This window comes from Carcharodon carcharias, chromosome 1 (genome assembly GCF_017639515.1).
Source record: "Carcharodon carcharias isolate sCarCar2 chromosome 1, sCarCar2.pri, whole genome shotgun sequence".
Taxonomy (NCBI): Eukaryota; Metazoa; Chordata; class Chondrichthyes; order Lamniformes; family Lamnidae; genus Carcharodon; species Carcharodon carcharias.
The window spans coordinates 140722123-140746871 of NC_054467.1; the positions used below are offsets into that span (position 1 = coordinate 140722123).

The 24749-nt window shown below is 45.9% G+C and overlaps 1 protein-coding gene across 15 annotated transcripts in view; it reads left to right on the forward strand.

Annotated features, from left to right (window-relative positions):
• Positions 1-24749, forward strand: part of LOC121287879 (LIM and calponin homology domains-containing protein 1-like) — a 518147-nt gene that overhangs the window by 273617 nt on the left and 219781 nt on the right. For 14 of the 15 annotated variants that reach the window (XM_041205922.1, XM_041206441.1, XM_041206524.1 and 11 more), the window contains exon 4: positions 12697-12803. The exons of the other annotated variant lie outside the window; for it this stretch is intronic. In XM_041205922.1, the coding sequence (XP_041061856.1) occupies positions 12697-12803 (107 nt within the window). The remainder of the gene's footprint in view (positions 1-12696; positions 12804-24749) is intronic. 15 annotated transcript variants of the gene reach the window in all.

Below are 24749 nucleotides of genomic sequence, written 5' to 3' on the forward strand. Positions count from 1 at the left end.
ATATTGTTCTAAGAAACTGTCCCAAATACGTTCTATGAATTCTTGCTCATGTCTCCCTCTGCCTGATTGATTTTACTAATCTACATGAAGATTGAAGTCACCCATGATTAATGTACTGCCTTTTTTACATACCCTCGTTATCTCCTGTTTTATTCTCTGCCCCACAGTATAGCTACTGTTAGGGAGCCTTTGGGCTACTCCCACCAGTGTTGTCTTCCCCTTGTTATTTCTTACCTCCACCCATATGGATTCTACATCTTCTGATCCAAGATCCTTTCTTGCTATCATACTTATTTCATCTCGTACTAACAAAGCTACCCCACCACCCTTTCCTTCCTGCCTGTCCTTTCGAAAAGTCACATACCCCTGAATATTTAGTTCCCAGCTTTGATCTTGTGACCACATCTCTGTAATGGCTATAAGTGGAGAAATGGACTGGATTGCTCTATAGAGAGCCAGCATGCACTTGATGGCGGAGTGGCCTCCTGTTGTGCTGTAATTACTCTATGACCTATGTTAAAATAAGAGCCTCATGTTAACCTATTAAATGCCAGTATTGTTTCTCAAGCATGCTGTGCTGCACTGTGGCCAACATTCCAACAAAGAAAACATTTCAAAAACCCTCTGAAGCACTCCTTGAAGTGCGGCAGCACTAACATTAGTGACTGGGAGGAGCTTACTACCAATCATTCAGAATGGCAGCAACGTGTCCATCAAGCTGCATCACGCTTTGAGTCCAGAAGCCTTAACAGTGAGGCAGAGAGATGGCAAAGAAAGAAAGAAAAGTACACAAATCCTCACTGCAGACCCCACTACCTTGTGGGATGAACTGCCCATGTGCCCAAAGATCTGTGGGAGGAGAATCGACTTGCTCAGTCACATGAAGACCCATGGTGGAAACCCGCAACCCTAATATGTTTTTCATGGGGCATGTGTCACTCATGGTTATTCATTTGCAATTCATAAAATAAGTTTTGCAATCTATTTCTGAGTAACACTATCAATATGATATGAATATTATATGAACATCAATCTGAAAGCTGGACAGGAGTGGACTGTTGTTGGTTGTGCACTTATTTTATTATTGTTGTAGGTGACATCATAAATATTTCAGCACTGTGGAAACTGGGTTACGTCAAACTGTTCACAAATCACACCAACTACACAAACAGAGGGGCAACCATTCCTTTTTAGCATTTATGAAAAGAAAGTTACAGAAATATTTATCACCGACAGAAAATTTTGCTGATTAGCTTCCTGGGCATATCTTAAAACAAGAATAGTTTGGCCAATAGAGGCCCAATGTGCTGAATGTCCTCCTCCTGTGCCGCTATGACTCTATGGACTGGATTTTATGGGACAGCCGGGTTCCTCCAATCGAGACACAGCTGTGATTGATTCTGTTATACACTGTGATTAATATGATGGGATTGATTTTCTTAACATCGCATGTGTGCCTGTCTCTGGGATTGGAAGGCAGTAAAAGGGCTTTTAGGTCTGCAGCAATGCATAGTTTCCCCCTCTTGATCTGGTGGGAACACCAATTCCCATGTTGTCTGTTGCTTGACTAATACCTGGAAGATGGCCCTATTCAACTAAAGTTAAGCGTGGCTCTCACAATCTGCACCATCTGACTTATGTTGGGGTCTGGGGTTGGAAAACAGGCCTCAATATCTCTATATCTTTTCGGCTTCAGTGGCCTTATTTATATGATGATGTCTTCCTGCAAACAATGGGCTGTTAGCTGTTTTTGATAGAGTGGAATCATCTTCTCACATCGAGGGCCCCGACAGTGAAACTGGAAGTGCGCGGCATTTCCGCTCAGAGGCAGAACGGCTGGCCATGGTGGCAGCCAACCAGTTAGATAAGCAGAGGCAAGGGCCCTGGCCAATCATGTGATAGGGATGGTAGGAAGTCACCAGCCCTGCTGTTACCTCATGGGGTCATATGTCTGGGTGTCATATTTAAACGACACCTGGGCAGACATCCACTCCCTGCCATCTAGCAGCATCAGTCTGGCTGTTTCTGATGACTGTGTAATCTGTGTAATCCCTGAGGCTACTGCCCCCCACTTTGGACCTATCACCTCTTTGGATCCCTGGGACTCCTGCCACCCCTGTTGATCACAGTCACTTACTATGTTCCAGCAGAGACAACAAGTGACCCTGTGGTTCGGCAATGCATCCCTGCAGGTTCTCCTCCAGGCTGTCCAGGAATGCTGAAGGCCCTGTTCCCCAATGATTGGCAACAGAAGGTCATCCTGTGTGACCAAGGTAGCCTGGAAGGAGGTGGCAGTGGAGGTTAGCAACTGTGGAGCCCACAAGTGAAACTGGGTCTAGTGCTGCATAAACGTGAATGACCTCCTGCGCCCTGCAAGGGTAAGTGGCACCATGTAGTCACTGCGAAGTGGTACTCATGAGAGCATCAAGCAATGTAAATGTGCTGGTGGAGAGACCAGGAGTTTGAGTTGCAGCTGTCAGCATCAGATGGAACATATGGACTGAATGTGTGGGAGCCAGTTCAAGCTGTGACAGTTATACCAGTTCCAGGACAATATGTGTGTGGAGCACTTACCAAGGAGGTGCTATTAGCTGCCATAGGGCTGCATGCTTATTAAGGAGTTAGATGCCCTCTCAGATGGCACTTAATCCTTCTGTCTGCACCAAGAATTACAGTGAGCATTCCCAAGAACCTTCCTCTGTGCCCTTCCCATCCAACTCCTCATCTGATTCCTCTATAGTTGAACTTGTGTGCGACATCACCCTTTGGGGATTTTGCACCCATGTAATCTTTCTCCCTGCCCTTGCTGAAGACCACTCATGCCTGGTGACTCACCACATGCAAACCCTGCCTCTATAACCTCTAAAATTTGCATAGTGTCAGTATTTGGGCTTTAAGAGTCTGATTGAGTAATGATGTTTGTTCCTCCTCAGTCTCTTTTCTCCATATAGGCCTTCAGCTTCCCTCAACACTGCTTGGCCAAGTGACATTTCCTGGGTATCTGAAGGTATAAAGGTATGGTTAGGGTCGAGGGAAAGGGAAGGTGAAATCAAGTGGTGCATGGTTACACCATCTAAAGATTGTAAATCCAAACAGATTGTGGGATGAGGGTGAAGTGGGATTTGAGAAGGTGTAATAGATAGGAGCATATTGTCAATCTCCAAGGTTTCAGCCACATTGCTGGCCAGGGCTTCAGTGACTGCCGCTCCAATAATTGCCTGATTTCAAGGGTTATTCAATAATAGAATCAGGCAACAAAGAAGGAAGCCATTTGAATCAGTGTGTCGGATCTTTGACAAAGCTATCCAATCAATTCCCTGCACTTGTCCCTATGGCCCTGCAAAGATTTGCTCCTAATGTACATATCGAAGTTCCTTTTGAAAGTTATTATTAAATTTGCTTCCAGCACCCCGGGGGCGCATTCCAGATCATAACAGCTCAATGAGTAAAAAAAAGTCTCCCCTGCCTCTTGGCTTTTTAGCAAATTATCTTAAACATTTATTAAATGTAGATATTTAAAAATCCCCTGTTTGTCAAATGTTTGTCCCAGTTGCTACTGGAACCAATGGGATTCATTTTCAGCCTGCCACCGGGAGCGAAGCTAGTGTTGAGAATTGTTCATCCATTGTAGGAACTGCCCGATACCTATTTGCATTGCTCCACAAAGCTGGCTGTACACTGGTTAAGTGAACGGAAAATCTCCCCTATTATTTCAACTGTCAAGCTTTTCATCTAATTGCGTGACTGGCATTATTCCTTAATTATAAGTACAGTATGTTAAATAAAATATTGAAGTCCTGATTCTGTGAGATTGACAAAATTGGGGACTGTGCTGCCTAAGTCTGGAAGAGGACTGGTTGCACTAGAGCAGTGCGAAATTTGGGGCAGAAATTCCGCAGGGTCTCTGCTGTTTCTGAAAATCATTAACTTATGCTGTAAATGATGAAACCTTGAGCTACAGTGACCGTTTGCACAAAAGCTCAGGCAGGATTTTATGTTGCGCTGGGGTTCTGTTACCCCGCCCCCCCCCCCCCCCCCCATGGTGTCAGAAAACTCGATGGCGAACCCATCCCCATTCCGCTTGGGTTGCTCTGCAGGCATTTAATGCTCAGTGGGGCATTAATTGGCTCAGGATAAGACCTCTGCCCCCATCTGGGAAGGAAGTCCTGCCTCCAAGCCTCCAAGATCTGCCGACCAATAAAATGGCCAGTCCCCGACAGCGATCTTCACTGGAGCCGATGGGGAGGTAAGTTTGGAGGATTTACCTGGGACTGGGTTAGGAGGCGAGGGGTGATGGGGCCTAGGTGCACAGGCTAGGAGGGAGGAGAAATCCTTGCAGTGGGATCTTGGGAGGGCATCCAATGGGCCCAGGGGGGCTGAAAAGTAGCTACTTCCCCTTTCCTGCCAGTAATCCGAGGACTAAGACCTGGCGGGCTTCAAACTTGCTGCTGGCCTCCACCCACCGTGACAAAGATTGTGGTGAAGGCAGGAAACGGCCTTTAAGTGGTGATTAATTGGCCCCTTCAGGGTCTCAATTGGCCTAAGGGTGGGTTAGCTGTCTGACCTCTCCTTCATCACATATATAATGTGATGGGGTTGGAGACGGGAAGATAGGTGCCCATAGCATTATGTTGAATTTTACTCTCCGGCATCCCCCCCCCCCCCCCGGCCCCCAGCTGTCTGCCAACCTGACTCCAGGAGAGTGCATAATTCTGCTCCTTAAGTTGGTTGGCCCATCAACCCATCCACTGATGTAGGGCTGCATTCTAAGGTGAGGGGGGTAGAGGGGGGGTGGGGGTGGACTGCTCACCCCTGGAAGGAAAGTCAGATGACGACTGAGACAGGGGAAAGAAGGCCGCCCCGTAGCCATAGCATGCTGCCGGCAGGCTAAAGTTGCTGAGAGTAGGACTTCCACCTCTCAGTGGGAGGAAGTCCCGCCCACAAGACCTGCTGGCTAATCTAATTGGCTGATAGCTCTAGCAGTCCCTTTGCTGCTGGGACTGCAGGAAGAAGCATGGAGGAGACTGGTGGCTGCCACAGAAAGGTAAGGCTTGGGCTTTTAGGGTAAGGAGGGATCCAAGAGTCCAGGGAGGGAGGGTAGAGGGGGTTTGGGGGGTTTGGGTTTTGGCAGGTAGGCTGTGAGGAAGGAAGAGACGTGCCCCTGATGCATACAGGGCACCCCCGAAATGAGGCCCCCACCTTCCTTCCTGCTGCCTTTTGTCTAGTCAACAATAACTGCCTGCCCACTCCCACTCACCTGCCTACGTCAACCATATTATGGTGTGGGCCGTGTATTATCTTGTCAATAAGGCTTGCTAATAAGCATAATTGATCTTTAGTTATTTATTTACGTGTGTCAGCTGCCAATTTTATGCCTGCCCACCTAATATAGTATGGGGGTCAGCTCGCTGGTGGGCGGGGAAGTGGTGGACTAACCTCCCAGCATATTTTATATGACCCCCACCTGCTGAAAACACAACACACCCGGCAAGGGGCCATAAAATCTACCCTGTGTGGCCTGTTTTCCCATACTCATGCAGGCTCACAAGGGAATGTTCGCAATTCCAATGATGTACAGAAAAAGTGCTTTAAAAAAAACAAGGTCACATAATATCCTTATTGATGACTGGGAGGATATCAATAGTCAGCTCTTGATAGTGCATTGCTCTTCATGCTGGTACCTCTAATTTCAAAAACAAATGCTCGGTTGGAACATGAGAAAATCACAAAGTCACACAACAGCTGCAACAACCAGTCGACTCTAGCTCGGCAGCTCAATGCTTCAATCACTGCTCAAGTGGTTCCTGCATTGAGCTCATCACTCAGCTAACAGAAGTACTAAAATATCTGAGAAACTTTGAATAATCCGGTCATTCTTCACCTGAAGTTCACCCATGGAAAGTATGGACTTAGGTTTTCAAGTATCTTTGCTCCATTTGTATTTTGTTACCTTTAGAATTTTACAGGTTCCAAGGGCTGGATTTTCGATCTCCCATCGGGGCGAGGCTGGGTGTGGGCATACTTACTTGGTAAAAATCCTTCTGCTTTATCGATCGCATCTTTTCACATCTATTTGTAGAAATGTAGAACTGAAAGATTATCTATGATGCACTTTGCTTAACTTCACATAGCAAAAGAATTTGAGAATTCCAGTGACTAATTTATGGAGCTTTATTGGAGAGTTAATATCGAAATAATGTAGCCAGCCATTCCAAATGGGAATGCTGTGAAGCTGCAGATTTCTGCAGAGAAGCGAGACTGCTGTTAGTTTCTAGATTAAGTTTTAGTTGAAGCACCTCATGCCTGTTTTACCATATAACGTTGTTGCTGATAAGAATCCTGTCTTTGGTGACATTGCTGTAGGAAATAAGATGGCATTGCTGCCATCAGAAGTGTCAAAAAGCCTCTTGGATATAAATTGGACAGGAGCATAAAATGGGTGATAGCAAATTGGTTTCGCACTCCGCCCAATTTTCTTTTCCATTGACTCTGTGTCAAAATAACATGCCAATTAATTAATAATTCCACATCTATTGCAAACAATTGCAGTTCAAGTCATTCCTTTCTGTAAAGACATATTTCCAACATGTAAGCTGTGTTTTAGCATTAACCAGCCAAGAAATGCTACAGAACTACCAGGCAGCAAATGTACAGACAACTCTGGACAACAGCTGGGCAACATTCTCCCAACATTGTGCTTGGTTACTATGGTTAGGGAGATTATTGTAGCTCCACGCAGTGTTGGGAACATATCAATGATGCACTAACGTAAGACCTCTGCAACTCAATAAAAATATTTCATGTACCAGCAGGGGTTTTGCACTTCGAATTCAACCTGTTTGTCTCCTCTGCAGATCAGACCCGAACAATTGTAGTAAACGTAAATTCATGGCCTGAATTTTTTCCTTGGTGTGCACGCGTGATCCGGGAGCAGTCAGGAAATGGGCCCTCGACCGCGATTTCACCCTGGCTGGCCAACTAACGGCCAGCCAATGTGAAACGTGTGTTGGAAAGGTCAGTGTTGCTGGGCTGGGGGCGGGCGGGCGATGACATCACCGCCGGCGCAGCTGTGCTCCCTGGAGGTGGGCAGCTGCCTCAGGGAGCTCTGCAGACTGTAAAAGAATAAAATAAAGCATAAAAAAGCTGCAAAAATGTCCATGCAGAACAATCAAGCACCTGAAAGCATACCTCATAAGATTGCTGCCCCCAGATATTTGTTTTTATTTTATTTCGTAACGGAGATTTCATCCAGCCCTTGGATGAAGTTTCATGAGAAATGTAAAAGCCGCCTGGCCGATTCACCCAGCTGCCAACCGTAAGATTGAACAGGCCACGAAAAATCATGGTCAGTGGTGCCGTTGATGGGCTTAATTGCCTGCTTAATTGTTGGTGGGAGCGCTTTTGACAGCCGCATGTGCCTGCCTAGTGAAATATCACGCGAGTGCGCGATGATGTCGGGACGCTCGCCTGGCGTCACCTTGCATGATTTTATGCCCGATTGGGTTGGGTGTGTGCCCGCCCATGGAGTGTAAATCTCTGCCCATGTTTCACTTCTGGCAGCTTTAATTTTTCGACTCATGAGTATGGTTCCATGTAAAGAGGAGGATGCTTTAGTTTTGTTTAATGATATTCGTGAAAACAATGCAGACACAACAGGTGGGATCTTCCAGTTCCAGGAATCGTGGCGGGCAGAGGGACAAAATGTGCAGTGATGGCAAAAGTCAGTTTTTTGCCAGCAGGAAAATAGGTTGCAATTTTATCCTCTTGACTTTCATGGTGGGTTAACTTTCCCACTGCTACATGTCAGGAACTGCATTTGCACCATTTGCATCTCATGAATGCTCCTTTAAAATCCAGCTTGCCGGAATCCTGTTTGCACTCCAAATCTAATTGCCCCGCCAGCATATCATTCGACCGGTCTGATTCACAACCAGATATAAACGGCATGCACTTGGCAAACTGCACTTCACTTGCGACTTTGAGGTTTGTATGTGTAGCGTTCACCTACCTTTCACTGTGCTGCTCTCGTCCTGCTCTGACTCTGTGCCAAGGCTGCTCAGGGAAGACCAGTGGGAAGGGAAGTGGGAGGGAAGGCACATGATTGACTGCAGGGGTGGCACAGGGGGTGACTGGACAGAGGCAAAGGAAGGGGTGGACAGAGATACATGACTGTGGGAGAATGGGGTTTAAAGGAAGAAGGGGAATAAGTGAAAGGCAGGTTGGAATGCCTGGGATGAGGGCAGCCTGAGAGCTTCACAATGACTCCCTCACTTGGCAATGGAAGGTTATCATTGCAGGGTAATGTTCAGTTATGTCTCTGACACAAGGAGGAGTGCAGAATGGAGGCAGCAGGCAATGCTGCCCTCTTCATGGCTTTCATGCTGCTGAGGTGGTGGAGGAGAAGGGCCTGTTGCCATCAGGCAGAGCAAAGGGAAGAGCCTTGCCCTCAGGAACATGGGTCAGTGGGGCCCCATGAGGACCCAGAAGTTGAGGAGGAAACACCAATTCCACAGAGCCATTTATTGCCAATGGCCCTAAAGGTGACTGCTGCACTCAAACGTTTTACAAGTGGCTCATTCCAGGGTTCCACTGGGGACCTGTGTGGAATATCAGAATCCTCCACTCATAAATGCACATGAGAGGTTACTGACGCGCTTTTTAGTAAGGCACACAATTACGTCCAGTTCTCCCTGGATGAAGCCAGCCAGGCTGCCAGAGCAGTGCGATTTGCAGTGATCCCTGGTTTCCCACAGGTGTAGGGTGCCATCGACTGCACACATGTGGCATTAGGAGTTCCCTGGCAGCAACAACAATGATTCATCAACAGAAAAGGTTTCCACACTCAATGCGCAGCTGAACTGTGATTATTAAAAGCAGATTATGCAGCTTTGTGCAAGGTACCCTGGGCGCTCTCACAATTCTTGCATGTTGAATCGCTCACAGGTGCCACAGACCTTCGAGGGCGCTCAGCACATTCAGGGCTGGCTCAGCGATGATAAAGGCTAACCCAAAAGATGTGGCTAATGACGCCTCTTCGAAGGCCACAGAATGCTTTAGAGGAGAGGTACAATGCACCTCATCGTGCAACACACTCCTTGATTGGGCAGACCATTGGCATGTTGAAGATGTGTTCCAGATGTCTGGAACAGTCAGGTGACCCTCTCCAGTACTCTCCCCAGAGGGTGTCCCACATCATCCTGGTTCACTCTGCTCTACACAACCTGGTACTTCGCAGGGGGGTTGAGTTGCCGCATGGTGAGATGGAGGAGCTGCATGTCTCCTCCAATGAGGAGGATGTCAAATGGGATGGGCTTGAAGAGGGCGAGGATGTTGAGGCCCCAGAGGAAGAGGCCGTAGCACAGACCGGACACAGCAGTTGTGCCCTTGAGACCCTTATAGGGACAAGGCTCTAGGGTGCTGAAAACGACTAGCTCATACAAACCCATCTCACCTGTCCCTTCTATGCAGGGTAGACATTAACACTTCCTTCGCTATCCTCAGCGTCACAATGAAGGACATCAATCTCACAATGAGTAGTCACAAACTTGTGTGATGATGGCCTCATACTTGGAAGGGTGGGCAGCCTATGGAGCATGTGGCAGCTCTATAATGGGATAGGAACTCCACCAGCACTCATTCTGAAGCAAGTAGACATGGTGCAGTCTTTTCAATCATCGCACCAACATTTCACTGCCTATAGCAGCCTTCATGAGGCAGGAGCAACACTGCAAACCTCAGTGCGCTCATGGCAGTATGCCTTTAGCACTGCAAGGCGCCTCAAGGAGGACAATCATCAATCATCGGTTCTTGCTTGACCATCTGAGGACTGATCTGAATCCAGACTGCAGCATCTCTCCACAGGCCATCTCTCATGCATGAATAAAGTTCAGGCCTCATCCTCATACTGAGTCCCCAGGATGATATTGCTGTGTAGGATGCTGTGACTTGTCACTCTACAATGTGAATGCGAGCCTGCAAGTCAGGTTACCGATGTGCGCACAGAGAGAACTGTAGCAGCATCGTCTGATCATTGACTACCACTCATGACCCTGCCTTCCTCAGCAGCATTCAAAGTTCATGTCCAGCATTTCCAAGGCATCTGGTAGTGAGGTAGCCCAGTCAGCCTCAACAGTGCATTTAAGCATTAATTAGTAACTTCATTAATGCTAAAGACCACACTGCAGATGTACTGGAACTTTGCTCTCATCCCATTAGAGGTCTCCACATTTTCATTCTAGCAGATTGAGATGTTGTAAAAGGAAGCCTAGCACGCTGTTGGCGCTGTTACGATCAGATAATCAGGTGCATTTTCAATGGCCCCCATATAACGACTGTCGGGTTTGGGTGTGGGTTACAGTTTAAGTAATCATCAGGGATCTTAGCCTTTCATGGCAGCCTGCAGCATTAACTTGTGGCTGTGTTTACAGCTAAACGCTGCCCCTATAATTGTTCCCACTTTCCACCCACATGATGCAGAGCAATGAGCCTAGTTAGTACTTGGTGACCTTTGAAATGTCTGCTGGATGGCCACAACTGTGATGTTATAGGTGTGTGTCTAGCCCCATGATGCCAGCCTATTACATGTGAGGGTGCTGCTTTGCACCTGAAAGTCTGGCCAATGTGGCTTGACATAATCTCAAACCTAGCCCTCGGAAGGGCAGTCAGTGTTGGAGACTGTAGCTGTCACTGCCTCTGCCTGCTGTGGACACATTTCTGTGCTGTGCTCACCAGATGGTGACCCTGAGCCTGTTTTAGAACTAGGTCCCAGCGAGGTGTGTGTCTCTGCACTGGTAGAGGGTGCAGGTGAATGCAGTGACAGGTCTTCCTCAGAGGGAGGTGTTGGCAAAAGTGGTATTGTGACTGGACTAGTATTTCAGAGACCCAGGGTAATGCTCTGGGGACCAGGGTTGGAATCCCACCATAGCAGATGGTGAAATTTGAATTCAATAAAAATCTGGAATTAAAAGCCTGATGATGACCATGAACCGTTGCCGATTGTTGTAAAAACCCATCTGGTTCACAAATGTCTTTTCGGGAAGGAAATCTGCTGTCCTTACTGGGTGTGGCCTACATGTGACTCCAGACCCACAGCAATGTGGTTGACTCTTAACTGCCCTTTGAACAAGGGCAATTAGGGATGGTCAATAAATGCTGGCCTAGCCAGCGACATCCACATCCCATGAACAAATTTTTAAAAAAGATGCTTCCTCAGGATCCTCATCTGAGGGCTGGAGCTGATGGGCTAGCTGGCAGTGTCCCTCTGTCTTTTCTTGCTGGTGGCTGTAATTGAAAGAAGAGATAATTAGTGATTGGCTAGACAGTCACCTACATTAAAGAGCGCTCACAGTGTTGGAGGGTTGGGAATGACAACTGGATGGACCGCTACTGGCTTGTTGGGTGACGCCGATCTCATCTTTGACACAGGAATGGTCCCTGACTTCATCAGCCAACTCTGCCGCCAGCTCCTCAGAGGGTGTGAGAAGCCTCAACTGTGGCATTCCCGCTCCGGTCTGAGATCTCTCCCTCTTGTTGTGGGTGATCTTGCCCTGCTTAAAGGCAGATGAATAGACTGTGAGCAGCACAGATATAAGAGCAGATCATAAGCATCCATGCCTTCTCTATGTGCTGAGTGGTCATATGTTAGGGCTGAAGACACAATTGTGCAGGCTGTCGCAGGAGATGATGATAAATTGTGTGTGAGAGTATCAGTGATGATGTCCCTTCTGCCGGTAGTGTGTGAGGTCCCTGTGGATTGTAACCCTGCGAATTCCTGAAGCTCTTATCAGAGTGTGAGTTGAGAATAAGGAGATGGTTGACTTACCCTGGCGGAGCCGATGAGATCTTCTTCCTCTTCCTGCACTGCAAGGTGGCCCTTTTCTGAGGTCCACAGGCGCTGACTTCCCTGGTGACCGCCCAAACCAGCATGTGAGGTTGGTGGACCTCCTGCTGCCATCTCTGGGATTGAGGACCTCCCATCAGCCCTGGACTAGATGGAGGAGTCTCTCCAGGCACTTGCCGCTGAACTTGGGGGCAAAGAGCTTGTTTCTTCCTGGGGCCATCACTCTCCACAAGAAGTTCTGGGCTGCAGAGAGTGAATGTGTGTGTGGATGCTGTTTAAATATGGCAGCTAGACCTTTGGCCCTATGAGGTAATGGCGGGGCGGACAAAACCCAGCCCACCCTGTCACAAGATTCGATGAGCTGCTCGTTTCTGCATACCTAATAAGATAAAAAGCAGATAATCTGGAGCGGCAGCCCATCCCAATGCCCAGCCGGAATCACGCCAATTTTCCCACCCGCCACTGCACTTCGTCTCCAGAACGGAAAATCTACCCAATGTGTCGATGTTTGTTTAACCAAATTCTGGAAGCAAATTTGCTCAGAAGTCCACATCCTTTGCATTTATGTTTGCAAAGCATAACATTAACTAAACCATTTTTTTGTTTGTTGAGATGGTTTGAATGTTGATTGGAATATAGGCGACATACCTGCAGGATAAAATATTATTTGATCCTCTTCGTTTGAGCTGTGCAGGTTATGAACAGGAATGGAGCAACAACATGGGCTGTAAAATAACTGACTATTAGTGTATGCCATTTATTCCAAATTTAAATCACATTGCACTTGCATGGAAAAGACTGCTGCAGCCAATCAGCCTGTATGGATGTTGATAATAATATGCTTCTGTCTCTAACAGGACAACATTACTTTGTTTTTGAGAGCATGTGAAGAGCTTGGACTTAAGGGATCACAGCTTTTTGACCCTGGTGATCTTCAAGACATGACCAACAGGGCCACAATCAAGTAAGTAAGAAAAGAACCAGTCATGATGAATAATAAATATATAGAAAATAGCTTATACAAATTGTGAAAGGATTTCAATGTTTAATTGCTTTGAATTCATTCTCAGTCCTGGCAATAATTTATTTGATTTGCATATTTCTGTCATTTTCATACAATAAAAAAGAGATACTTACAAATCTCTTGTAAGTACATTTCCGATAGATGCGCACATCTTTGCCACGTCCAACTTTGGTTGCAATCAAACCAGCTCTGCACAAGGCTGGGGGTAAGCAGTCATTTTTCCTACTGATCTTCAGCCTGTATGTAACAGGATCTTGTTCTGTTCGCAGCATATTGTACCTTTTTATTGCTGAATTTATCAGAGGTTAAATTGGATACCTCAGAAAGTGCTAACTGTGCTATTCATTGGCTGGAGGTCAATATCATGAGAGGCGAGCACTATTTAGAACTAACCTGCTATGGGTCAGGATATTAGGCACACCTATTCCCGACGTCAGCTTCTGCTGCCTCTGGTTATGTACCACCCTGACCTGCAAAAGAGAGGGAAATGTGTCATTGAGTGTGGTGCAATCCCTTTGGTTGATGTGGCTGTCGTGGATGAATAGCTGACAATGTATGAAAGCTATGGGATGTGGGTATGAGACTTGCAGCAGTGCAAGTCTCTTAAAGGTGCATTGTGGTTGGAGTAGGTGCTGAGAGTCATGGTTGAAGAAAATCTGACTTGGGAAAGAGTGAAGAATGGCACAACAGTGGAGAGTGGGACGCCAAGGTTTTCAGTTGCTATAATAGATATTTTGGTGGAGGAGCTGTAAAGGAGGAGGCATGTCCTGTATCTGCAGGAGGGAAGTAAGTGCCAGGGCACACAGTTAAAAGGCAGGGTAAACAGATGGGCATGGCAGTCAATGCCATGAGTCAAGCCCCGAAGACCTTAACACAGCGCAGAAAGAAGTTTAGGGACCTCACACGAGTGGTTAAGGTTGGTAAATGCATCTTCAAATGCCATCTCCTACTAACTGCATCTTTAGCCTCAGCCACTGCTTAAATCACTACACGCCCATCATTCACCTGACAATATCAATCACAATTCAACTCATAGCTTCACCTCAGTCTCAGACACCTAGCGCTGCTGCAAGTCTCAGAACCACATCCCATAGCTTTCTTACATTGTCAGCTATTCATCCACGACAGCCACATCAACCAAAGGGATTGCACCACACTCACTGACACATTTCCCTCTCCTTTGCAGGTCAGAGTGCATAGCCATAGCTATGCATAACCAGAGGCAGCAGAAGCTGAGCAGTTGGGAACAGGTGTTCCTGAATATCCTGACCCCTGTGGAGGATACAATGCTGGCCATTATTGGGTCAGCAATGCCAAGGCTATGACCAGCAGTCAGGCTGAAACCATTGAAGGTGCCTGGAACCTGGGTTATCCTTTCCCTCTGCCCTGGCTGCATCCCGCTCATGCCCAGTGCCCCACTGGTGACAGTATCCTCATATCTAGTCCTCCCTCTCACGTCCCATTTCCTTTCAGGTGTCTAAGAGATCCAACCTGACCAGGCAGGACGTTGATGATGAGGACACCACATCATCACTCGACTTCACACTCACAGCCACCAGCTCAGTTACTGACCCTGTACTTCTCTTAAAGGATAGCTTAGAGGCGGAATCTACATATGGTGGGACACTGGGCTTGAGTGGGAGGCAGCCAGGGCAGAGGGAAAGGATAGCCCAAGTTCCAGTTCACCAGATGGTGGGATTGCTCATGAGTTCTGCTTCAGAGGATTCAGGCGAGGACTTCTGTGGGGCAGTGTACAGAAAAAGGCAGATGAGTATGCAGAGAAGTACTTGTTGCTGTGGCAGGCCTGCCAGAAAGCCCACAGTCAATGCCAAGGAGCATGGGGGGATCCACGACCAACATGGCACAGGGTTTTGCACAGAATTTGGAGCCCATCGTTTCCAATGTGGAATTGGTGGCCAACTCCAAACGTGATGCAGTGACTAATAGTCAATGTTGCAGCTTCCATTGTGGCACACACAGCAGCTATCCAACATCTGGCTGCTGCAGTGGAAGCCCAGACTGCTGTCATCTTGGCTTTGGTTTCAGTGCTTGCAGAGTATTACAGTAGTTCAGCAATTTGTCTTTCAATGGATTACTGGGATTGTTGAGGCGCCACTCCAGGGGAGTGGCGGTGACTCCACGGAGCATAAACCTGCTGTCCTCTCTCAGAATGAGAGCATTCATGCTCCCATCATTGCCACTCTCAGTGCCCCTTCTACTGCCTGCTACTTAGCGAATCTTCCCAGACTACTGCCACCCATGCTGAGATGGCGCTGTCTGCAGCTGGGTCTGCAAGGCCCAGGGTGGCTTGAGGTCACCCTCCAAAGCTATCTCCAGTCTCCGCTGAAAGTCAGCAGGCTTCCACCAGCCATCCTGCAGCCATTAGGGCAGCACTAGATCAGGGCCCTGGGATAGGCAAAGGCACCAAGAAGACCAAAGGATGGGCACTGGGTAACAAAGACTTTTGCTGATGACATAGCTGTTGATTTTGTGTGCAACCGACACACAAGTGCACAACACGTATATAATGAGAGCCATGCTGACACACAAAATGTGATACAGCAGACCACCTGCATCCTGAAACAACACTTCTATCCTTGTTATGCTATGGAGGTAACCTGCAAAATACACCAGTGTGGGTGTCAAGGTTCATGATGGTCTGCTGCATGTTGTACAACCTCATTGTGATGAGGATACAGCCCTTGTCACCAGCTATATGGCAAGCAGCTGAGGAGCAGGAGCATGAGGAGAAGAAGGAGGAGGCAGTAACCACAGAGATAAAACAAAAAACTGCGGATGCTGGAAATCCAAAACAAAAACAGAATTACCTGGAAAAACTCAGCAGGTCTGGCAGCATCGGCGGAGAAGAAAAGAGTTGACGTTTCGAGTCCTCATGACCCTTCAACAGAACCAGATCTAGTTCTGTCGAAGGGTCATGAGGACTCGAAACGTCAACTCTTTTCTTCTCCGCCGATGCTGCCAGACCTGCTGAGTTTTTCCAGGTAATTCTGTTTTTGTTTTGGATTTCCAGCATCCGCAGTTTTTTGTTTTATCTCTGTGGTTACTGCCTCCTCCTTCTTCTCCTCATGCTCCTGCTCCTCAGCTGCTTGCCATATAGCTGGTGACAAGGGCTGTATCCTCATCACAATGAGGTTGTACAACATGCAGCAGACCATCATGAACCTTGACACCCACACTGGTGTATTTTGCAGGTTACCTCCATAGCATAACAAGGATAGAAGTGTTGTTTCAGGATGCAGGTGGTCTGCTGTTTCACATTTTGTGTGTCAGCATGGCTTTCATTATATACGTGTTGTGCACTTGTGTGTCGGTTGCACACAAAATCAACAGCTATGTCATCAGCAAAAGTCTTTTGTTACCCAGTGCCCACCCTTTGGTGTCCTGTGGTGTCTAAATGCAGCTGGCACAACAGACTGCCATAGAATGAAGGCATCATGACTGCTGCCAAGATGTTGGACATTGTTTGCTGCCTATGGTCTCACGCCAGGTGAACATTGAGGGACAGTTGCAAGAAAGGGCAGAGTTAACATGAGGTGCCTGCAAAGCAGGACAATTCCAATCCAGCCAAGTACCACCCCATCAGTCTACACTCCACCATCAGTAAAGTAATGGAAGGGGTTATCAACTGTACTATCAAGCGGCACTTGCTTAGCAATAACCTGCTCACTGACGCCCACTTTGGGTTCCACCAGGGCCAGTCAACTCCTGACCTCATTACAGCCTTGGTTCAAACATGGAAGAAAAAAGAGCTGAACACCTGAGGTGAGGTGAGAGTGACTGCCCTTGACATCAAGGCCACATTTGACCGAGTGTGGCATCAAGGAGCCCTAGCAAAACTAGAGTCAATGAGAATCAGGGAAAACTCTCTGCTGTTTGGAGTCATACCTAGCCCAAAGGAAGACAGTTGTGGTTGTTGGAGATCAGTCATCTCAGCTCCAGGACATCACTGCAGGAGTTCCTCAGGGTAGTGTCCTCGGCCCAACCATCTTCAGCTGCTTCATCAATGACCTTCCTTCAATTATAAGGTCAGAAGTGGGGATGTTTGCTGATGATTGCACAATGTTGAGCACCATTCGCGACTCTTCAGATACTGAAGCAGTCCATGTCCAAATGCAGCAAGACCTGGACAATATCCAGTCTTGGACTGACAAGTGGCAAGTAACATTCACACCACACAAGTGTCAGGCAATGACCATCTGCAACAAGAGAGGATCCAACCATCACCCCTTGAAGTTCAGTGCCATTACCATCACTGAATCCGTCCCAACAACATGCTGGGGGTTATCATTGACCAGAAACTGAATTGGACTAGCCATATAAATACTGTGGCTGCAAGAGTAGGTCAGAGGCTAGGAATCGTGTGATGAGTATCTCATCTCCTGACTCCCCAAAACCTGTCCACCATCTACAAGACACAAGTCAGGAGTGTGATGGAATACTCCCCACTTGCCTGGATGAGTGCAGCTCACACAACACTCAAGAAGCAGGATACTGTCCAGGACAAAGCAGTCTGCTTCATTGGTACCACATCCACAAACATTCATCCCCTTCACCACTGACGCACAGTAGCAACAGTGTATACCATCTACAAGATGCACTGCAGCAACTCACCAGGGCTCCTTAGACAGCACCTTCCAAACCTATGACTACCACCACCTAGAAGGACAAGGGGAGTAGGTAGATGGGAACACCACCTCAAAGTCACTCAGCATCCTGACCTGGAAATATGTCGCCATTCCTTCACTGTTACTGGGTCAAAGTCCTGGAACCACCTCCCTAACAGCACTGTGGGTGTACACCACCTGGACTGCAGCGGCTCAAGAAGGCAGCTCACCATCACCTTCTCAAGGGCAACTAGAGATGAGCAATAAATGCTGGCCCAGCCAGCAAAGCCCACATCCCATGAATGAATTTTTTAAAAAGCAACATGTGCATTTAGTGACATCCTGCACCATGGAGAAACCTACAATCCTCGTGAAGCTGCATATTTCCTCTGTGTGCTCGTCTCTGGCAAGAGAGAATGAAATGTATTCATCTCCCTTTACATAGAGGGTCCTAGTGACCTCCCTACACAACATCAGACAGTAAGCTGCAAGATGTTGTAAACATCTCTAGCATGACCCTGGACAGAGACAGACCCATACAGGTTTATTGCCATGGTCATTTTCAGAACCACTGAGAGTGTGGTCCTTGCTCTGCTCTGATGTTGTAGTAATGGCTGCAGTAGGTGAGAGATTTCACTGAAGATGTACGTGCGGAAGCACAGGCATCATACGCACTATGATTACCCTTGGTGGATATGGCCTCCTGCTGAGAGCCCTTCTCCCTTTCTTCCTCCTTCTCCTCCCTCTTCCAGCAGCTTGTCTTACTCTGCGTGATCTCTGTTCATTCTCCAAGTCATGTTGTATTCCAAGAAGAATGTTTATTAGTATACCCATGCCTGGGAGCAACTCGGTTTGTTCCGAAGCCTTAAAGTCAGTAAATGTCCTTTAGCACCTACCACACCACTCCTTGCAGTCTTTTGCAAGTTGAAACGGCCATAGAAAGCACAAACGTTTGTAGAATTGGAGCAACAGTGAGAAAAAAGCAACTAACCTGGAACTGATGATCCCTTTAAATATTGCTAGTTGGACATTCTTTTTGCTGCAGGAAGTGTGTTCAACTGTGCAAGGTTAGGAAAGGACATTAGCTGCAATGTTGAGCTCCAAATTATGTGTCAGCTAGGTTGGTATCCACTTGCCTCTGTGTCAGAAGGTTGTGGGCTGAATTCACACTCCAGGACTTGAACACAAGGGTTAAGGCTGACACTACAGTGCTGTACTATTGGAGGTGCTGTCTTTTGGGAAAAAAAAATGCTAAACAGAGGCTCTGTCCACCTTCTGAGGTGAAAAATCCTAAGGTACTATTTCAAAAGAGCAGGGGAGTTACCCTGGTGTCCTGGGCAACATTTATCTCTCAATCAACATCACATAAACAGATTATCACATTGCTGTTCGTGGACGCTTGTTGTGCACAAATTGGCTGCTGTGTTTCCTACATTGCAACAATGGCTATACTTCAAAAGTACTTCATTGGCTGTAAAATGTCTTGAGACATCCTGTGGTTATGAAAAGTGCTATATAAATGTAAGCTTTTCTTTCTTTCAAAATGGCAAATGCATACTTCCGGCAGATGTTTACTCTGCACATTATGATGCCTGCACCAATATGGAATTTGCACAGTTCACCCTACAATTGCGTACATGCGTCGCGGACCCCATTTTGGAGCTTTAAAGTCAATCGTAGCCTCCAAAAATGGGCACTAATGAGCTGATCGTATCTTCAGAATTGCCAGACATCTGGAATTTGTTTCAAGATTTCTGTAGTTCTCACTGTATTAGTTGGAATAAAACACCAAATTGTTTTGGCAAGTTTAACAGATGCAGCTATGCTGCAGACAACATTTTTCACCAATGTTCTTTCTGAGTTACTGTATTTTGTTATTTATATTTGAGCAAACACAAGTAAGATTTGGCATTTAAATTGTAAGAGAAAACAAGTATAAACATTGTGTCAAAGGGAATTAGATTTTATCATAAAAAACTGAGTAACTAAATAAATGTAGCTGAGTCTATACAAATGAAATGTTTTGGTTTGAAAGCATGTCACATGCTGTACCGATGAAATGAATATAATTTTATTTTCATCACACGATCATATCACAGGATAAGTTTGGGTGGAAGTGGCCCTTCAATGCCTTTGACCTCATCCTTCCAAAACACCATCACAAGCATTTTCTACTTAGAGCTTCTAACTGTTTTTTAAATGAGTCCCATGTTCTGGCTTCAACCAACACCTCCTGATAATCTTTTTAAGCTGTTGGTCACTTGTTATGCAAAAGAATGCTTCCGGATGTCTACCCTATGGTTATCACATCACCACAGTTTGGATCAAATTTAGTTGTATTTGTATCATAGTAAGAAAAGGGGAATAATTGCTCTTGCCACTTTCTTTAGCAATGCTGTAATGTGTTTTTTAAAATTTATTCATGATGCTGTGATCAGATAAATCAGCCCTCCAGTATATTTACATTTTCTGGTTTTACTAAACTTTGGCTCTCCCCCCTCTCTGCTTGAAGCATTTTTGTGGTACACAATTAAACAGAGAACAGATGGTGGCTTTATAAAGCTGTGATTTACTAAATCTATTTTGCTTATGAAGATTATGCACTTAATTACCATTGTTCATTATGCCATATAATATATTGACAACGTATTGATGTTTTTTTTCGAAAGAGAGTTAATTGATTCTAGATCAGACATTTAAATATTTTGTGTCTTCTATAAATAACTTTCCAAAATGAGGCTAGAGAAATTGGCACACCATTTTTCTCATTCATTTTCTCATTGACATAACTCTAAAACATGCCAAGGCAAATAGATTATGGTGTATAGTGGACTGATGTATGTTATCCAATATTTTGAAAAGCGTTAGTAAGACTATACTTAGAAATCATATCAAGTATGGATAACTATACCTATTAAAAGACATTGGAACATTAAAGCAGTTTAAAGGAGGTCAGAAAGATGCCAGATGTGAGGAACTCGTATTCGAAATTGGTGCTATCCACTCAACTGCTCAAGCATCTTTGCCCCTCCTATTGCCCCAGTCTACCCAGATATTGCCACACGATCCTGTATTTTAGCTCCAATTTCCACCCCAGCACTGAAAAGCTGATCCCCATTCATGAAAACTCACCACTTTCTAATTTAACGCCCAACCAATATTGGTCCCTACCACTTAAGACAGCAACAAATGGAGAAGGTTTGCAAAAGATAATTGATACATTCGTAAAGGAAAATGGTAGGTAGGGCTTATCCTCAACTGCAAGGGAACATACACTAATATGATGGCAAAGAAAAAGGACATTCCAGTATGCAACATCACAATAAATGGAAGCAAGCTAGAACAGGCCAATCAATTCAACTACCTAGGAAGCACAGTAACATTCAATGTCAAAAGCCATACTGAAATCCGAGAAAGAGTTGGACAAACCAAAAGTATTTTTACATAGTTAAGCAACATTCTAAGAAATGTCAGTTGCGTCTTGAAACAAGAAACTAAAATGTTATGTCTGGTCAGTAATTAATTCCAATGTGAAGTTTGGAGCATTGGGAAAGAGGAGGAAAAAAAAATCAACAGCTTCGGAATGTGATGCTTAAGAAGGATCCTAAGGGTAAACTGGGTAGGGAAAAGAATGAAAGAACAAACACTGAATGAGGCCAGAAGAACATAGGAACTCTCATATAATACCAAAAGAAGACAAATAGGCCAGAATTTTACATCCCGCAGGCGCGCGCCTGACCCATCTGGCGGCGAAATAGCGCGAGATGACAACAGGCGAGCGTCCTGACATTATCGTGCACTCACGTGATATCTCGCTCAGCGACCCATGCAGCACTTGGAAGCATGCCCGTTGACAATTAAGCAGGCAATTTATCCCATTAAGGAGGCAATTGAAAGCAATTTTTTTGTGGCCTGTCCACTTTTACGGTTGGCGGACAGGCCAATCAGCCAAACTGCCTTTACGTTTTTGCTGAAATCTCAATCCAGGGCGGGATGAAATTTCCGTGGGGAAATAAAATAAAAAGAGATACCTGGGAACTGTTTTTTTATGAGTTGTTTTTTCAAGTGCTTGGTTGTGCTACATGGACATATTTTGCAGCATTTTTGATTTGTTTATCTTGTGGAGGTCTGCAGCTCTCTGAGGCAGCTATCTGCCTTCAGGGAGCTCAGTGGAAGCACTCACCAACACACTCGGTGATGTCGGCGCCCGCTCTCTTCCCACCCCAACCGGCAGTGCTGAGCCTTTCTCAGTGCGTGCCCTACAAGTGAAAAATTCAGGCCATGGAGTTCTTATTCATGGAGTGCCTAATCACCACCAGAAGGATTAATGGAAGAAGAGCAAGAGGCCAATAGTGAAGGAAGCAGCTAAGCAACATTAAAGATTGGCTGAACCAGAACTCCAACAATGAGGCCATCCACTGTTGCTGTGTTCGGAAAGTTTGGAAGACCATGATTGCCTATGCTGCTTGACATGACATTTAGACAATGATGACCACTTAAGAATCCTTATTTTTGTCTCAGTACCCGCTGACATTGTCAAGTGCTTCTTCTCCTCGGACATTGTTCCTTCAGTCAAAACTGCGAACATCTCCCCGCTGCTCTTCTATTTTCTCCTCTTCCTTTGTTAGGTTCTTCTATGTATCTCACGAATATCTTTGTCGTGTTTTCTGTCACACCCACAACACTGAGACACACTATTCATTTTTGTGGGGCTTCTCCAGATTAGCCCACGTTTATGCTGCTTGTCTGGCATTTCCATGGATTTTCCACTGAAGTTGTGGCACACCATTGAAGACACCTGTGGTAATCTGAGGTGCAATACACCTTTAAGAAAATGTGAGCAGATTGACCATCTGACCGTACGACCCACTAGCTGTGTAGCACGGGCTACAATGTTAGTTAGTCTAGAGTAGGGTCTGGCTGGAGAAGCACACATCATGTTAATGCTCTGTTGTTTGTGTAAGTAAATAGCATGTGCTTCATTTCATGCTGGTCTCTGTGTCTGCAGTATATTATAATCGACTTGCCTGCTGACAGATAAGCGTGCAACCGGTTCACGACCCCATAGTAAAACATAACAACTGGTGATGAGGCAAAATACGACCAGTCAACAATATGAAGGAAAGCTGCGAAAGCTCAACTGAAGTGAATCAGCCATGCCCTGCAGGCTGATTGTAAGTACATTACAATTGTAAACCTTCACCTAATAGTCGAAGTTACCTCTTTCCAGAATGCCACCATTTGGCCTCATTGAACCATTTGATCAGACCACTGATGACTGGACACATTATATTGAACCATATAGTGTTTTTCTTTTTGGCCAACAACATATTGGGGGAGGAGAAGGAGAAGAAGTGGGCGATCCTCTTATCGACATGTGGCAGTAAAACATACGGCCTAATTCATAGTCTAACAGCATCCAATGCCCCAGGTTCCAAGAGCTTTGATGTGTCGGTGAAACTTGTGAAAAACCATTTTCAGCCGAAACCCTTGGTAACAGCACAGAGTTTTAAATTCAATTCGAGGTGTTCGCGCCCCTGGAGAGAGAGTTGCTTGTTATGTAGCAATCTTAAAACAACTGACAGAGCACTGTGAGTTCAGGACATTGATTAATGACATGTTAAGAGATTAGTGTGTGAAATTAATGAGGACGCTATTCAAAAAAGGTTGTTGTCAGAAACAGATTTAGACTTCAGCAAGGTGCTGGAGTTGGCGCTCACAATGGAAAGTGCAGTCAGGGAGTTAGAATAAATCAAGGGAGCATAAAATGGCGCCGTGCTTTGCATCGGGAGAGAGGCACCAGCTAGAGATGGCGCGGAAGCACAGGGCTCCACGGAAAGGCGGGAAACAGCGGCAATTAACAGACCAGCAAAAAGCAATGGTTTAACGGACAAAAACCACATTAATGATAGTAGAATTGGAACCAGGCAGCCTACAAATGAACAACAATTTAAAAGAACCGAGTGTTTCTACTGCCAACGTAATGGGCACATTATGTGACATTGTAAAGACAGGTTGAGGCAAAATTTCAAACAAAAAGGCAGAATTCATTAAATTTATATAATGGAGGAGCCAGAAGAAACAGAGTCAGATATCTACTCGCTACGCAGCTTAAAAATGGGTAAAACAGCCAATCTATGTGACAGTAGAAGTCAACAGAAAACCCATCCAAATGGAGGTGGATACTAGCATATCCACGACAGTCATAGGGGAACAAATGTTTAAGTATCTGAATGGAGGAGACCACTTATTAAAGCTGGAAAACTCAGATGCCACACTAAAGACATACACTGGCGAAGACATATGAGTGAGAGGTATGTGCAAGGTTCCAGTACAGAATGGAAGCCAGTCTGCTAACCTACCCCTGATAGTGTTAGCAGGGGAGGGTCCAACTCTTCTTGGTCGGTACTGGTTTAAGGAAATAAAGTTGGAGTGGACCGAGATTTTTCGACTCAGAATGAAAGGTCTGCAAGAATTATTACAGAAATATGCCCCTGTGTTCAGGGAAGAGCTCGGTAAGATTTATCCACCGGCTGGAAAGCCAGGTTGCCATGCCGACACATTGAGCCAATTACCTCTAAAGGACAGCAATGTGAACATCCCAATTCCTCAAGAACTTTTCTTGTTATTAAACTTTCTGGATTCATCACCAGTGAATGCCAAACAGATCAGAGAATGGACAGACTATGATCCAGTTTTGTCTCACGTCAGGGAACAAGTCTTGCAGGGATGGTCTAATGAGCCAAAATCAGATGAAATGAAGCCCTATTTTAACAGGAGATGTGAGCTCACCTGCCAGGATGGCATCTTACTGTGGGGAGCGAGCGTCCTTATGCCTCCCAGAGGAAGGCAACCATTATCGATAGAATTGCATTGTGCTCACCCTGGCGTTTCTAGAATGAAAATGTTGGCCCACAGCTACCTATGGTGACCAGGGATGGACACAAATCAAAAACATGGTCAAGAACTGCATGCAATGCCAACAGGTGCAGAAATTGCCTGCTGCTGCTTCAGTGCATCCTTGGGAATGGCCAGGAAGGCCATGGGTCCGCTTCCACATTGACTATATGGGGCCTTTGTTGGATACAATGTTCCTCTTACTTATCAACTTCCACTCCAAACGGATGGATGTATACGAGTGTGATCACCCACATCTGCCCCCACCATAGACAGATTGTGTCGGAGTTTCGCGAGTTTACCAGAGATAATAGAGTCTGTTAAGGGAACGGCATTCACTAGCAAGGAATTCCAAAGTTTTACA